Below are 15,188 nucleotides of genomic sequence, written 5' to 3' on the forward strand. Positions count from 1 at the left end.
ACTCGATGCTCACCCCTACCTTTGGATATACCACGCCAGTGCCTAACGCTAGCATCGTACGACCAGGCCCATCTAAACATAAAAAGGAAAAAACTAATCGTCTGTCGTCTCGTCTCTCTCCTCCTCCACCGCTCTTTAGCTCCGGCGACCACTCCGACCGCCGGACCGCCGACGAGGAGCCGACGCTGCCCCTCCACACCGACCAGCCTTCTCGATCCAGCTGCTCTGTTACTTTCGTACTTCTTGGGGTTTGCGTATTGATGGTTAGTTTTGCCTCTATAAAGCTGTGATCGTGTTCAAGTCCCTCACTGTCGCATCCCCCCGTTCTTGGTTATTCACTGTAAATCTCTCTTCTTTTCATCTGCTCCTTATTCCGGGTTTTTCATTTTCGATCCTCATTGTTGTTGTTTTTTCTCTGTTGCTGCTTTTCTAAGGCTATGTTTGGTGTTGCGGATGCTTGAAAGTAATTTTGAGTCTCTTCAGTGTAGTGCATTCTGGTTGCGCTAGCGTTATTTGAAGTTGGGGGAGGAAGAATACGAAAGGAGACATTGAACGATTCAGACCCTTTTGTAGGAATTGAATTCGAAAGCCAAAGGAGCAGGCCCCCAATGAGAAACAGTTGATAAAATACGCAAAAGCACTTGGGCTAGCTGTTTCTGAGCTCCATTGTCGATGATAAGCAAGAATTTGTGTTAAAGGGGGGAAATTTAGGACTGGGGGGTTATGCTCTTGGTGTGAAATAGAATGAACTGGGGCTCCGCCTTTGTGTTCTGCTGCTTCTGGTTGTTGGTGAAAGTTGATGCGTCGTCTCGCCACCGGCTCCCTCATGATCCCTGCGACCTCAGCTTCCAGAGGAGGCCGGAATCGTTGAGATCGGACCAGATGACGGTCCTGATCAACGGCTACTCCGAGTCCCGCATTCCCCTCCTCCTCTCCATTGCCGCCTCCTACTCTGCATCACCTGTCGTGGCAGCGGTGCTTGTCTTGTGGGGGAACCTGCGTACTCCACCTTGGCTCCTCTCCGAGCTCTCCCGCAACCTGTCGGCCGCTTCTCTTGGCACCGCTCAGATCTCTCTGGTCCCACAATCCTCGAGCAGCCTCAATGCCAGGTTCCTTCCTCGGCCGCTCGCGATCGAGACACGGGCCGTGCTGATATGTGACGACGACGTGGAGGTGGATGCCAAGTCTGTGGAGTTCGCGTTCAGGGTGTGGGGGTCGAACCCGGACCGTATAGTGGGGATGTTTGGGAGGTCCCACGACATGGACCTGGTCAGGAAGCAGTGGATCTACACGGTGCACCCAGACAGATATTCAATAGTCCTCACCAAGTTCATGCTGCTGAAGACCCAGTACCTGTTCAGCTACAGCTGTGGCAGTGGGCCGGTGGGGGCGAGGATGAGGAAAGTGGTGGACGAGATGGCTAACTGTGAGGACATACTCATGAACTTTGTGGTGGCCGATGAGATCAATGCAGGTCCTGTCCTGGTTGGGGCAGAGAGGGTCAGGGATTACGGGGATGCAAGGAACGAAGGAGGCAGCAGCGAGAAAAGGGATGAGGTGAGAGATGCAGGGCTAAGCAGAAGGAGGGGAGAGCACAGGAAGAGGCGAGGGCACTGCATAAGAGAGTTCCACAAGGCGATGGGGAGGATGCCATTGAGGTACTCCCATGGCAAGATGGTAAACTCGGTCGGAGAGCAAGGGCTGTGCATCAAAGGTGGCAAGCTTGTCTTCTGTGATCAATTCCTCAGTTGAAGATGACCATGTAACCTCCTACCTATCCCTCATTGTTCTTTGGAATGATGTTTTCTCTTTGTAGTTGTATGATTAAGGAGAAAAAAATTGGGTAATAGAGCAGGGTTCATTAGGATTATATTGTTCAAACCCAGCTTCTCCATATGAAACAGTTGAAGAGCTGAACATTCATATAATCAATGTACTTAAAAGGCCACAACAATTGGAGATGCAACAAAGGAGCATGCTGAAGAACTTACTCATGAAGACTATCAACAAGTGCATGCTAACTAATAAGGCCAACTGGTAGAGAGTAAAAAAGAGGGTCCTGCATTGGCTTGAGCTTGAATAAAGCCAGGGAGTTATTTTGAAACTTCAAGCACTTTGCATGAAATTTAATGACACTTGTGAGCTTATCAGATACGAATTGTTAGCATCCTGGTAAAAGAAAGATGCATAGGTTCTCAATGTAGCTATGGATTCAGACAGCTCTAGTTCCGCCACGAAACCAATGGTCATTATTATAAATTTATTCGTTTGCTTTTCTTTACAATCCTTCAATAGTATAGGAAGAAAATGCCGAACCAGGCTGAATAATAATAGGCAAGTAAGTAAGCATCTCAGGCACTCCAGATGCAAGTGAGCAGTTACTTTTTGCATTACCAAAGAAAAAGGTGGCGCAACTTTAGGGTGCAGTACTTTGTAGCCGCAATTGATCTGCATCAAAAAATGAACTTCATATTGACATTATGGAATGATGGGATCATTTTTCTCAAAATCCTAGTCTCTGTACGAGTCTGGATGATATTTTTTGCTCCAAACGTGGGATTAAGCTTTCAACTTTTCATGACTACCATGCAAAGGCCTCAATCTCATCCTCTATGTAGACATCTGAAGAGCGAGTCCACTTCATGCAAGCTAATCCAGATGAAACGCTTCATTAAACTTCTTTTGCCTGACTGAATCATCACGAGGGGCGCCAGAATCATATTAATACTAGTTTAGATTGTGCTGTTCAAAATGAATGGCAGAAACACTTAGCAGTGCAGCAATAACTGAAATATGACTGAACTTTCTTACAAGGTAATCTCAACAGTTCGCCTTTCATATTCAAGACATCTTCAATCTAAAATATATAATGGAGGAACAGAAATCCCCGTATATACCTGTGAGGGAGACATTTCGTGATGGAACAAAAGAAAATGGTGATGATTGCTGCAATTTAACAACAGTGTTGACACTTTAATCTGACTCGGACTGTTGTATCTAGATCATCATCCTCTTTTTTCCTTGAAAGGTGGACCATCATAATCTTAAAAGCACGCAGGCCAAAAGAATTTATGTGACCTTAATAGTGTAGAGGACTGATACTGATAACATGTCAACGTGTATTACCATGTATTTAGCCGAAGAATAACAGAGAAAATTTTCAGGGAAATTGCCAAGATGCCCAAAGGACAGGGAAAAATTAAAATAAAGATACTATCTGTAGCTGTCAAGCTTAGCATTCCCAACTTGGGATGTATGACCAACATCATCACCCATATCCCCAGGAAGCAAAGTTGATAACAAAACGAAGAGACGCAATGAGCATACAGAACTTGCCAGTAGCAGTCTCTTCATCGATGGGGAAATAAGTCGTTGACTGATGCTGATCCTGTGACTGTTTGTTGTACGAACCATTCAACAGAACAAAATGGTTGAGACAGAAAGCAATACCAATGAAGCGACGACAATCAGCATACAAGCAGCAAAACATACAATACTGTTCTTGACTACCCATAATTAGATCAATTAGTTTTACATCAAGGATGGTTCAGACTTTGTTCATTATAATATTTTAAGCAGGTAAATTATCAGAATACCATTTCGTCAGTGGTACTACATTTATCTCACTTTCTATGATTTCCTGCAACTTTGCTTCTGCTCAACTTGCTGATTATCTTATTTTGAATGGTTTACTGGCCATTCTGAAGTCTGTTAGCAGCAATTTGGGTGAATTGTGTCGTGAATATTATTCTGTCTACTTGTGTTAGTAATTATGGTGGAAAAGTTCAGGAACTTGCAGTTTTATATCGTTGTGCCATTGACTTGTAAAGGTAGTAAGGTACATTATTTAGTCCTACTTGGATTGCCTTGCTTTATTGTCTGTCTACAAAGAAGGAGAAGATAGGAAGCTTTATAGCTTTTCTCATATAATTGTAATTGGACCCCGGATTGCTGTTTTATCTATCAACTTACTTAGATTTAACATCCAAGTTCTAATGGATGTCAAAGTGTTTGTTGTCTTGCAGAAGGCTCTGACTAGAGGAAGTGCGGCAACTGGCAAGTATATAGCCATACTTTGGATGCAGAGTAAAAGATCTTAAAAAAGTTTTACACGCTTGATTGTTATTTTTTGTGGTCTCCCGAAGTTCTCGTTTTCATCGGTGCCATTACTGCTCATCATTCAGATCTTGGCTAGTGCATTAGCTGATCCCTGAAGTGAAAAGTTCGGTCACCAGAGACTGAACAGCTCCAGCTTTATCAGTTTAATTCTTTTCACTGGTTATGATATTGAGCCAATTAACTCTGTTAATCTGATTGAGGAAGAACGGCTTTACTAAAAGGAGAGATTTATCATTGGATTTGAAGATTTAGAGGATTTCTGATGGTTCCATGAGAAATTCATTTTGCCATGTTCAATAGGTAGCTCAGCATTTGTTGTGTGGCTTGTGTTATGTTGCTGTAATGAGTTTGGATTCCCTTGAAGGGCTTGGAAACATCAAAAATCTCTCTCTCTCTCTCTCTCTCTGCTTACTAATATAAGAAACCTCTTTCTGTCTGTCTGTCTCTGCTTGAAACATGAGAAATCTCTCTCTCTCTCTCTCTCTCGTTACTAATATAAGAAACCTCTTTATATCTGTCTCTGCTTGAAATATGAGAAATCAAAACCTCCGTCTCCGTTCTCTCTCTAGCGCACATCCTGTTAACCTGAAGGAGGGGGAAAAAGATTGTTAACAGGATATTTATCATACCTCTGATCCCCTTGAAACACATGACCGATGCTGCGGTAAATTACTTGAGATTTAACTGTCTCCTTGGTTTGAAATCCTCTGCTTAAACATCCTCTAGTCTAGTTTAGGATGTGAAGAACTCATCTCCTCGAAGGTTTGCGAACAAATGAAACCCATGAGGCACGACATGCTCAAAGTTTGACTGTTCCGCAATTTGGTATACATCAGTTCCTCAAGTCAACCGAGAACTTGATGTTAGAGAGAGAGAGAGAGAGAGAGAGAGAGATTTAAGAAGAAGAGAATGAATATAATCAATAGAATCATATGGCGGCAGTTCAAGATTATTCACTCGGTACAATTATATGGCGGCAGCTCACAAAGACGACTCCTCGCCATCATCAGAATCTGGGAATGTGACACATTTGTATACCTTGCACTTCGAACACAAGACGAATCCAATCTGCAGGAAAATGATGGTGCGGAAACAGTTAGAATTCTCAGAGATATTTCACATATCATTCAGACATTTGCGGAAACAAAACAAACATAAATAATCCGCAAAAGGTCTGAAACGGGTAGTAATATTAGAAGGGGAAGTCTCTTTTTTTGAAGATGAGAACTTTAAGTAGATTTTTATACTTATATTGTGAGTGGTCCTCTCATGACTGTCAGAAAAGAATGTAAACGGATAGTGTAAACTTAGGGAAGGCTCGTAATCAGAAGAACGAAAGATTTTGATCAGAATTTCCAAAGTCACGTGTTGTTTTAGTTGTTATTCCTATCAAATCAACTCGGACATTCATGTTGGCATTGCCATTACAATAACAGAACTCCTCTACACTGTTTCTCGGGCACCACAAAGTAGTGAAACAGCTGCAATTGCTGAACTTTGAAACCTGTCCTATGATGTTTAATATTCCAGTTGGCAGAAAACTAAGTACAGCAAGCAAACTGGTGAAGGACAGGTGTAAAATCTAAATACAAGCCAAGAGAGAAACAGGTGCAAGAAATCAGCTAATCGACACTCGTTGTCTTGTCAGAAATTCTGAATTCCGAAACATTTCATACCATGCAATTCAAGCTATATCTTCAGTTTCTTGCAAAATGTTCCATGGAAAGTATTGGGATAAGATATGATGGCTTCACGATGTAGATGTGAGAAAGGTATTTATCTTGGGCAAGCTTGTGGTTTTAGACATTATCTGACACAAGAATGCCCCTGATCTAATGCTTTTAAGTACTTGGTTCGAATCTTGCACAACCATCGTGTCTAAAAACATTTAGTTTGCAGAACAGTAACAACTGAAAAAATCTCATTCATGACTAGGTACTAGTTGATATAGTGAGGATAAGCATGGAAAAGAGTATCGGGAAAGTGAAGTACAGCTCTGCAAGATGGACATCGCCGATAAATCCGCCTGTTTTCCGCTTTAACGTTGGTCTTCTGTCCCTTACAGAAATCGCAAACTAACCATCCTTTGCCATTGCAAGGTTCACAAATAATTCCTGCATCAGCCTTCAAGTAGCTAGTATATAGTTAGAGGAGAAGGAAGAATATGGGACCGCTGGTGCATTAGAAATGGAAATAGAAAGTAATTTAGATACAAATCACATTTCTATTGCATAATTCTCAATAACAGTTAAAATGGGATGAGAAAGAGTCGAACAAATTCAAGCTGATTCGAGGTTGATCTTCGAGGCGAAAACTCTATTTCTTCATGTAAAAATTTGTTGGAGGTGGAGGAAGTACCTCTTGTTGGATGTGCTGGACTGGGGTGCAGAGGGGTGGCTTCAAGAAGAAGAGAGAAGCTGGCTGCCAAGGTAAAGGTGATGGCTTCGGCCAAATATTATGCTTCATACGGACAGTGAGGAGCTGTGTGCCACTTAGTACGGTCGCCATAGCACCTTCCTCTTAAAACACGAGGACAGGAGTCTTGAATCCCAAGGACAGGAGGACAGCAGACTTTATCCAATCTCTATTAAAACACGAGGACAGGAGACTTGAACCCTGATCTCTTACTGAAAAAAGCAAATCAGCAAACGAAGTGTGACGGTGCTCCATGCTCAAATATTACTATCCACATGAGATGTTCCACAGGTCAAAAAGAAAAATACAAATCCATCTAAAAGTTGGAGTTAAATTCCAGGACAAGGAATAAGTAGCTGATGAAATAAACGAAGCCAACAATGACGTGAATATTTCCTCCCTGGTCTTTTTCTTCATTACTCAAATCAGCTATAGAAAATTATTAAGAGCTAATGAAATTGAAAGCAAGATGAACTAATTCCTACGTCAATGACAGCTTCCATTAGTAAGACAGTAATTGATATTACTGAAGTAGCTGGTGACTGGTCAGGACGGAAGAAAACCAGTTCTGATTGAGATCAGTCCTCCATTTCATGACAGTTAAATATGGAAAATAGCATTTGTTGCCATTAAGTTAGCCTATGGCTATAGTAGGTGCAACAAACAGTAACCTTAGTAAATGCAAGGTTGGCCTTCTTGAGCTCACCTGTCTTCCGTGCTTCATCCAAAAACTGAACTTGCAGCACGTAGGTACTCTTCGGCCTTTCCTACTTGATTCAGTTTGCACATGATATCTTGCAATATCCTGATTGACATATTCGGCCATGGATTGTATAAAGCACATTGTTGCCAGAAGAAAAATACCGCACCGAAAGCAAGTATCAGAAAAAGAATCAGAAACATGATATGCGGAATTTATCCTTAGTGCATTGATCAAGTAATGCAGATGTCAAGCTAACACCAGCAATGCGCTCCTTTTTCCCAAAAAAGGATTAGTCAATCATGTGGGAAACTTGATGCAACATTAGTCTGCGATGCTCTGTTTGCCCTACTCTACCTAATCAGGATATAATTTAAGCATAGCTTGTGAGGCCTGCAGCTCACATGGGCATAAATTTATCCAAATTATTTCCTTGTCATCAACAAAATAGTTATCTCGGATTGTATCGATACAGATACACCAGCATGAAGCAGGGGATAGTAGAAGCACTTGAGATCAGGGCACACAGACAAGCAAACTACATTAGCATGTGCGAAGTTTTGGATCCCATATTACAATTGCAGATGGAAAGAGTGATAATGTTTCACGATGTCCTCAAGATGTCAATGATAGAATGCATCTTTCAATCACTAGTTACTTGTAGACCGAACACCAGTGAGGGTAACTTCCAAGCACAACCATTCCTATAACCAACGACCATAATGTTGTCTTCTTATTTCATCCCAAATGACGAGAGAAATCAAAGAAACAAACAGTCACAATCTCATTGCTTTATCGGATTCAGTCACTCGGGCAACTGAACAAAGTTTATATGGAAAAATCAAGACGCATTACCTAATAAGCTAAAACAGATTTACATTAGGATATCAACCACTTAAGCTTCATCTATACTTGGAGTCCAAATCCGAGCTTGTAGTTTCACATGACAAGCACATGATACCTTTAACCCCGATTTTAAAGTTTAACAATCACAGGCCAATTTCAAGAATGGCATAAATGCACCAATCCGTGAGAGCTTCACACGGGTCAACATCAATCTTCGCACTCCATTACTTTTCTTGAAGACAACAGAGCTCAGCGTGAAAGATCAAACCCTTTTTCTTTGCAGGATGAAACCGAGGGGATGACTCCTTGTCTGTCAAGCCTCTTCTTCCTGGTCCTCCTTCACCTTCTCCAGGAACAGCTGATGCTTTGGCAAACCCATCTTTTATCTCCCCTTCCAAAGAAAGGGCAAGGCTTCTTCTCTTGCTCAACTGTTAAGAGAAGCTGCAATGGTTGAAACACTAATAAAGCCCTGAAAACAGTAGCTTTGCTTTTGCCATTTTCAAGTGGCTTTTTTTTCAGTGCGAGTGTTAGTTGGTGACAATGAAAGAGAGAGGGAGAGAAGAGCAGCAGGAGAGGAAGGGATTTGCAATGGCAGTTTTTGTGTGGGGACTGTGAGAGGATAGGGTCTGCTTTCACTCTGTTATCTTCTGATCCAGTCATTCAGTCACCGTAGAATTGGGGAGAGAGTCTTCTGTTCATTTGCATGAATGGCAGGAAATCTTTGAACTATGTGAATTGTCATGTGTACAACTTTTATAGTCCTTAGAATATGTGTAATGGCGTGATCCGATTCACATGGACCGAAAACTCATAACGATCATTCGAATTATAAACGCTAGAGACGAGTCTCCACTTATACGTCACTTCACAGTGTTCTTTCTCTCAAAAAACTTGATTGAAACTATTATAAGGACTTTTGACATATTTCATCTTTAAGTGGCAACTTGTGAAATCTTAAAATTTGTCACAAAAATATAATTTAGTTTTAAAACTTTAAAAAAATATAATTAAGTCCTAAAATTTGTCACAAAAGTGTAATTGAGTCCTAAAACTTATCAAATCGGTCCAATCAAGTCTTTCCATTAACTGCACTTTTTGAAAGTTTTAGGATTTGATTATATTTTTGTTATAAGTTTTAGGATTTTATTTTAATTTTTAAAAGTTTTAATATTAAGTTAAACTTTCGTGATAAGTTTTAAAATTTTACTTATCCCATAAATTAATAAATGGGCGCATTTACATGTGTCGTTAACTTCTCCCGTTTTCCGTCTTTTCCCTCCCACCAAACATATTCAAGCAGCAGCCAAGTGCCAGCGGTCAAGCCAACACATCACACATTCTCTTGACATCTTACCATTGCCTTGCCTCCTCTGTTTCCTCAGCTCACTCTAATTCGGCGATTCCTAACGTTGTGGGTGAGCAGCGCGCACGCTCTTTAGCTGGTGACGGTAAAGTCTTTTATCTACTTCTCCCCATGCCTCCTACGTGCTTGTGAAAATTACCCTATGGCTAAAACTTAGTGATTCACACGAAAGCTGGCAACTTAATGACTTAGAGGCAAGATGGTTTCATCCCTCTATTATCTGACGATGGAATCTGCTCGCAACTACATTACCCACGTTGGGTTGTGGGGTTTAATTTCATTGGTCTTGTTCTAGTTGTGGATGATATGCTTGAATGATAGCTGCCTCTCAAATACCATCTTTACTATTCTCTGTCCGTTGACAATTTTGGCGCGGGGGGGAATGCTCATTTAAGTGTGAAAATGGTATTGATGAGTGTTGGGCATATCATAATTCTGACAGAAGATGCAGTAGTTTTCGATTCTTTCTTCTGCTTTGAAGCTTATATATCCCATTTTCAGGAAAAAAAAACCTGTGTGACATGTGTCTCTATAGAAAGTATCACGGGGATATCCGTTGGAGTTTTGTAGATCCAACTATGTAAGCTCGATCAATGAAAGTGAGCAGAAGTGTCCTATATTTTTGGAGATGTGGACATTTCCCTTTGTCTTGAGGTAAATAATGTTTTTTTAAATCACGTGTACATCATATTATTATCTTCACTCTTTGGTTTGAATGCAGATATTCTTTGATAGTTTGTGTCGCTAATTTTATGCATGTGTACCCAGGAACAAGAAAGATTGAGATCATTTTGATGAGGAGTTGCTCGGATAAAAATGATTGGGCTTGATTATGTTAAATTTATTTCACAAAAACCTGTTAAATACTCATGTAATGCTAGAAAAAGAAAACGACTTTGCATTTTTTATTCTTTTGGTACTTATGATATCTTGGTTTCGTTTATTCCTCAGAGTGATGCGAAGACATAGAGATAAGTATCATTGCAACTCTCTTCCATATGCTGAATCTCTCTGCCCTTTATTCTCCACAAATGCTCTGCAACTCGAATCAGATTTCATTGGAGTTGAGAAGGAAGAGAGGCATTTTGATCTTTTGATCCGGTCTCACACAAAAATGGATCATGCGAAGTGTCATCATGCTCAGCTTTTAGTATCAGGGAAAGCTCAAAATAAGTTCTTCTCCACCAGACTAGTGAATCTTTATTTACATCTTGGTGATGTCTTCTTATCTCGATGCACCTTCAATTGGATTCCAAAGAAGGATGTCTTCGTATGGAACTGTATGATGTCTGCTTATGTCCGTTGTGGTTTTTTCAGTGCTGCTATAAATTGTTACCGCAAGTTTATTATATCCTCTGATCTTCGACCTGATTTCTATACTTTTCCTCCGTTGCTGAAAGCTTGTGGAAATGTATTGGAAGGAAAAAGGTTCCATTGCTCAATTATGAAGCTGGGTTTTCAATCTGACGTATTCGTTGCTGCTTCCTTGGTACACATGTATGCTCGACATGGCTACTTAGGTGTTGCTCGTCAGGTATTTGATGATATGCCATTCCGAGATACAGGCTCATGGAATGCAATGATTTCTGGGTATTGTCAGAATGGAAATGCTGCTGAAGCACTGGATATTTTGTCTGCTATGAGGTCGCAAGGAATAAAGATGGATTCTATAACTGTATGCAGTCTCCTTGCCATTTGTGCTCAGTTTGATGATGCATTGAGTGGGATATTGATTCATCTATACGTCATTAAGCATGGGTTGGAATTTGATTTATTCGTGAATAATGCTCTAATAAACATGTATGCCAAGTTCAGTAAATTGGGAGATGCCCAACAAATATTTGAGAGCATGGTGGTAAAAGATGTAGTCTCATGGAACTCAATTATTGCCGCATATGAACAGAATAATGATCCAGTTACTGCATGTTTGTTTTTTAAGGAGATGCAGTCAACTGGTTTAAAGCCTGATTTGTTGACAGTAGTTAGTTTAGCTTCAACCTTTGCTCAGGTAAATGATTCGCGAAATAGCAAGTCTCTTCACTGTTGCACTCTCAGGAGGGGTTGGCTTTTGGAGGATGTAGTACTTGGAAATGCAGTTGTGGACATGTATGCAAAATTGGGCTATGTAGATTATGCACTTCAAGTGTTTGAAGAACTCCCTGCCAAAGATGTTATTTCATGGAACACTTTAATTACAGGTTACGCTCAGAATGGTCTTGCAAGTGAAGCAATTGAAGCATACCACCTGATGGAAGAGTGTGGAGGGATAACTCCAAATGAAGGAACTTGGGTGAGTATTCTCACAGCTTGTGCTAGCGCTGGAGCTTTAAAAGAAGGCATGAGAATTCATGCACTCATTATTAGAAATGGCCTTGTAGCAGATGTCTTTGTGGGGACCTGCCTTATCGACATGTACGGGAAATGCGGGAGACTTGATGACGCGATGTCATTATTCTACAATATTCCTAGAAATACTTCAGTCCCATGGAATGCCATCATATCTTGCCATGGTCTTCATGGGCATGGTGACAAAGCTTTAAAATTATTTGAAGAAATGCAAAAAGAGGGAGTTGAGCCAGATCATATAACCTTTGTATCCTTATTGTCTGCTTGCAGCCATGCTGGTTTGGTTAATGAGGGTCAATTTAGCTTTCAGGTGATGCAGGAACAGTATAGGATTAAACCAGGTTTAAAGCATTATGGCTGCATGGTTGATTTGCTTGCTAGAGCAGGTTTGATAGAAAAGGCATATGATTTCATCCAAAACATGCCTATACGTCCTGATGCTTCCATATGGGGCGCTCTTCTTGGTGCATGTAGAATACATGAAAATGCTGAATTGGGGACCTTAGCTTCGGACCGCTTGTTTGAGGTTGATCCAGAGAATGTTGGTTATTACGTTCTATTGTCTAATATATATGCCAATGCTGGGAAATGGGATGTAATGGGCAAAGTCAGATCATTTGCTAGAGACAGGGGCTTGAGGAAAACTCCTGGTTGGAGTTCAATCGAAGTGAATAATACTTTTGAGGTCTTCTACACTGGCAACCAAACCCATCCAAAATATGAGGAGATCTATAATGAATTGAGGATTCTGACTGCAAAAATGAAAGGCCTGGGTTACATTCCTGATTATAGATTTGTGTTGCAAGATGTCGAGGATGATGAAAAGGAGGATATTCTTACAAGTCACAGTGAGCGATTGGCCATTGCATTTGGAATCATCAGCACCTTTCCTAAATCTCCACTTCGAATCTTCAAGAACCTGCGTGTTTGTGGCGATTGCCACATTGCCACAAAGCTCATATCTGTGATTACAGAGAGGGATATTATTGTGAGAGATTCAAACCGTTTCCATCACTTCAAGGATGGCATTTGTTCATGCGGAGATTACTGGTGAATTGAATTATTGTTGTTGCTATTTGGTTTGGTCAACTCTCTCGTGAATTCATGAGAATGCTTATTGGTTCCACACTATACTTGCAAAATGCCTCCTTTGCCAGTGCAGTGGTGTACATCGTGTGGAATGATATAAAGCAGAATTTCTGATTATTCCTGTGAAGGTACTTACTCCTCTTTTACAAACAGTTTTAACTTTTTTTGGTTTCAGTTAATGTGCTTCTGTTTTTTTCACTTTTTCCTTAGATGAGCCTTTTCCCCCTACAATGACATTTTTGTTGGGTATGCATGCTTAAAAATTTTAAGTTTCAGGGTTTTGATTCTAGTGGCTGTGAGAATTATGTTTGAAATGGATGTCTTGCCGGTTTGTCTTTATGTATGGAACCATTGCCAAATTATTTTTTGGTTGAAACAGTGCCAATTTAATTGATGGAAATTTTACTTTTCACTAAGAAGTAACAGAACTGTCTAAAGCTACTAGTACATCTCGTTTGTGTGCTGGATACTTTAATGTCCTTTTGGCTGATCTTTAGGATTGAAAGAATGGATCAGGTGGCATGTGCTTTAAGGAGGAGCTGTCTTGATTGAGTAAAAGAATTCAACATAACAAGCTTTACTTGTTCAGCTCATGGAAATGGTTTAAGTGTCCGGTGATGGTTTCATAATGGGAAACATACTATAATTAGTGTCATACTATGATGTAAGTCCATATAATTGTGAGGTCTAGCAATTAAGCAGACCATTTGATAGGGGACATTATTTGCAAGCACTTGATTTCTTTCTTATGTCAGCTGAATATAAGCAGGTCTGTCGCTACCGTACTCAAGTGACTATTAAAGGGAATGTTTGACAGTGTGTTCTTATGCTTGTTCATGTTTCTTCGAAGGAAGTAGCAGCTTCTATAGCCTCTCTTCAGGAAGAGTTCACGGGCAGAAGCACTTGTTCTCTCTGACACTAATTCCTCAAAAACACTGGCTTTATTCGAGGTGCTTTCACATATGTTTTTTGGCCTCATCTCTCTTTTGAGATAACTCAGTTGACCATAGTTGCAGGCTTGAGGGTGAGAACGAGCAAAGATTGTTGCACTGGGGAGACTAGGCTGAAAAACGAAAATGTGCATTTGGAAAGGGACATCTGCCAGAATAGATGCCATTAGACTACTGTCTGTCCAGTTCAGTCGTATTATCTATAGCAACACCTATCATGAACTTGCATGTGTCTTCAAGTAGGATATGGAGGAGGCCCTGAGTACATAACTCTCCATCTCTAATATCATTATATAAAAAGACGGAAGTGGTAAGCGTCCTTCTTTGTCTCTATTGCATATCCTTCTTGCCTCTACTGCACACTTGGTTCGCTTTATTTTAGTGCCCCTTTTTCTTATGGATGATGCCTTAATGAAGCTTAACAATCCTACTTCCCCTGATGTCCAGTAGCTCTGGCTGCTGATATACTAGGATTGCCAAGTCGTCACTTCTCTAATTTATAGCTATATATTAGAGCTGAATTGTTCAATGCACTCATTATGTGCTTGTGTAGCCTTAAAGCCCTTACGAATGGAGGATATTCTAACGCTATGGTGAAATTGGAGTGTAGGAGGTAGCGGAGAGCTAGGGATTTGGTTACCTAGAAAGCAAGAGATTCTGGTATCTAAAATTCAATTTTCAGTTGGATGGAGTAGATAAGCATGTATGGTATGTTAGTCGATTGCAAAATGCTGGTTAAGCTTAAGGGAAAGAATAGTGCGAGATATACTAGGACTGGTTCACATAATTGTTATGCTGAGTAAAGGAACAGACTCTTGTTGAAAGTTTGATATGACCAATATGCCTGAAGACCCCTCTACAGTCTGCCACATAAAATGGGGGTAGTGGATGGGAGAATGTTTGGATGGATGGGTTAATACTTATGAAAGAAAGAAGTAGATATGGCGAATTCGAGTAAATATTACTGTGCTTTGAACATGTGAGATGACGGCCTTCAAATGCTTAAATGAGAAAGTATTATTTTATGATGGGATATAGGCTAAAAAGGGTAGGAAGGACCCAAAAAGATTTGGTGACCCTTGGAAAAAAGCATCTCGAGTTCTGGAATGTTATGGAAGATTTGATATTGTACAGGGGACAAAGGCATAAAAGAATATAATGAAGCATACAATGTACCACAAAAGTTATCAAATTTGAAACTTAGCCGGGAGAAATGGTTTACTTAATAGGAAAATACGGGGTGGTTGTATTGGACTTACCAATCTATTTTCGTATTGATCTTCAGAAGCCACTCCCAGCAAATAGGTCTTTATCAGATCATATGTGGTGCAAAGAGAGAAAAGAGGAAAATCTCGAGGAG

At 40.5% G+C, this 15,188-nt stretch overlaps 3 protein-coding genes across 18 annotated transcripts; 2 read left to right on the top strand and 1 right to left on the bottom strand.

Moving 5' to 3' along the window:
* The first annotated feature begins 40 nt into the window (after positions 1 to 40).
* On the top strand, positions 41 to 4,443 carry LOC115691231 (glycosyltransferase family protein 64 C3). Of its 9 annotated transcripts, none has more exons than XM_056306225.1 (3): positions 41 to 263; positions 435 to 1,762; positions 4,026 to 4,443. In XM_056306225.1, the coding sequence occupies exon 2, from the start codon at positions 745 to 747 to the stop codon at positions 1,750 to 1,752; it is 1,008 nt and encodes a 335-aa protein (XP_056162200.1). In that variant the 5' UTR covers positions 41 to 263; positions 435 to 744; the 3' UTR covers positions 1,753 to 1,762; positions 4,026 to 4,443. The 9 variants fall into 9 exon arrangements, with proteins under 9 accessions (XP_056162200.1, XP_056162199.1, XP_056162201.1 ...); XM_056306224.1 differs by lacking the exon at positions 4,026 to 4,443 and adding an exon at positions 3,165 to 3,655; XM_056306226.1 differs by lacking the exon at positions 4,026 to 4,443 and having other exon boundaries at positions 41 to 340; positions 484 to 1,994.
* A 576-nt stretch (positions 4,444 to 5,019) lies between these two features.
* Positions 5,020 to 8,788, bottom strand: LOC115691234 (uncharacterized). 4 transcript variants are annotated; one of them, XM_056306232.1, is made up of 5 exons: positions 8,349 to 8,788; positions 7,241 to 7,339; positions 6,478 to 6,703; positions 6,112 to 6,243; positions 5,020 to 5,187 (listed from the first exon to the last, which is right to left on the bottom strand). In XM_056306232.1, exons 3-5 carry the CDS (start codon positions 6,625 to 6,627, stop codon positions 5,101 to 5,103), a joined length of 369 nt encoding a protein of 122 aa, XP_056162207.1. In that variant the 5' UTR covers positions 6,628 to 6,703; positions 7,241 to 7,339; positions 8,349 to 8,788; the 3' UTR covers positions 5,020 to 5,100. The 4 variants fall into 4 exon arrangements, with proteins under 4 accessions (XP_056162207.1, XP_056162205.1, XP_056162206.1 ...); XM_056306230.1 differs by having other exon boundaries at positions 6,478 to 6,735; positions 8,349 to 8,787; XM_056306231.1 differs by having other exon boundaries at positions 6,478 to 6,742; positions 8,349 to 8,787.
* A 582-nt stretch (positions 8,789 to 9,370) lies between these two features.
* Positions 9,371 to 14,166, top strand: LOC115691217 (pentatricopeptide repeat-containing protein At4g33990). Of its 5 annotated transcripts, none has more exons than XR_008815195.1 (3): positions 9,371 to 10,097; positions 10,395 to 13,006; positions 13,648 to 14,166. XR_008815195.1 is itself a non-coding variant. In XM_056306302.1 (2 exons), exons 1-2 carry the CDS (start codon positions 10,072 to 10,074, stop codon positions 12,841 to 12,843), a joined length of 2,475 nt encoding a protein of 824 aa, XP_056162277.1. In that variant the 5' UTR covers positions 9,371 to 10,071; the 3' UTR covers positions 12,844 to 13,009. The 5 variants fall into 5 exon arrangements, 1 of the variants encoding a protein (XP_056162277.1); XR_008815194.1 differs by having other exon boundaries at positions 13,729 to 14,166; XR_008815196.1 differs by having other exon boundaries at positions 13,736 to 14,166.
* The last annotated feature ends 1,022 nt before the right edge of the window (positions 14,167 to 15,188 follow it).

The sequence above is a fragment of the Syzygium oleosum genome, unplaced genomic scaffold (assembly GCF_021117445.2).
Source record: "Syzygium oleosum isolate NSW1041296 unplaced genomic scaffold, Sole_v2.1 Sole_v2.42, whole genome shotgun sequence".
NCBI classification, from domain to species: domain Eukaryota; kingdom Viridiplantae; phylum Streptophyta; class Magnoliopsida; order Myrtales; family Myrtaceae; genus Syzygium; species Syzygium oleosum.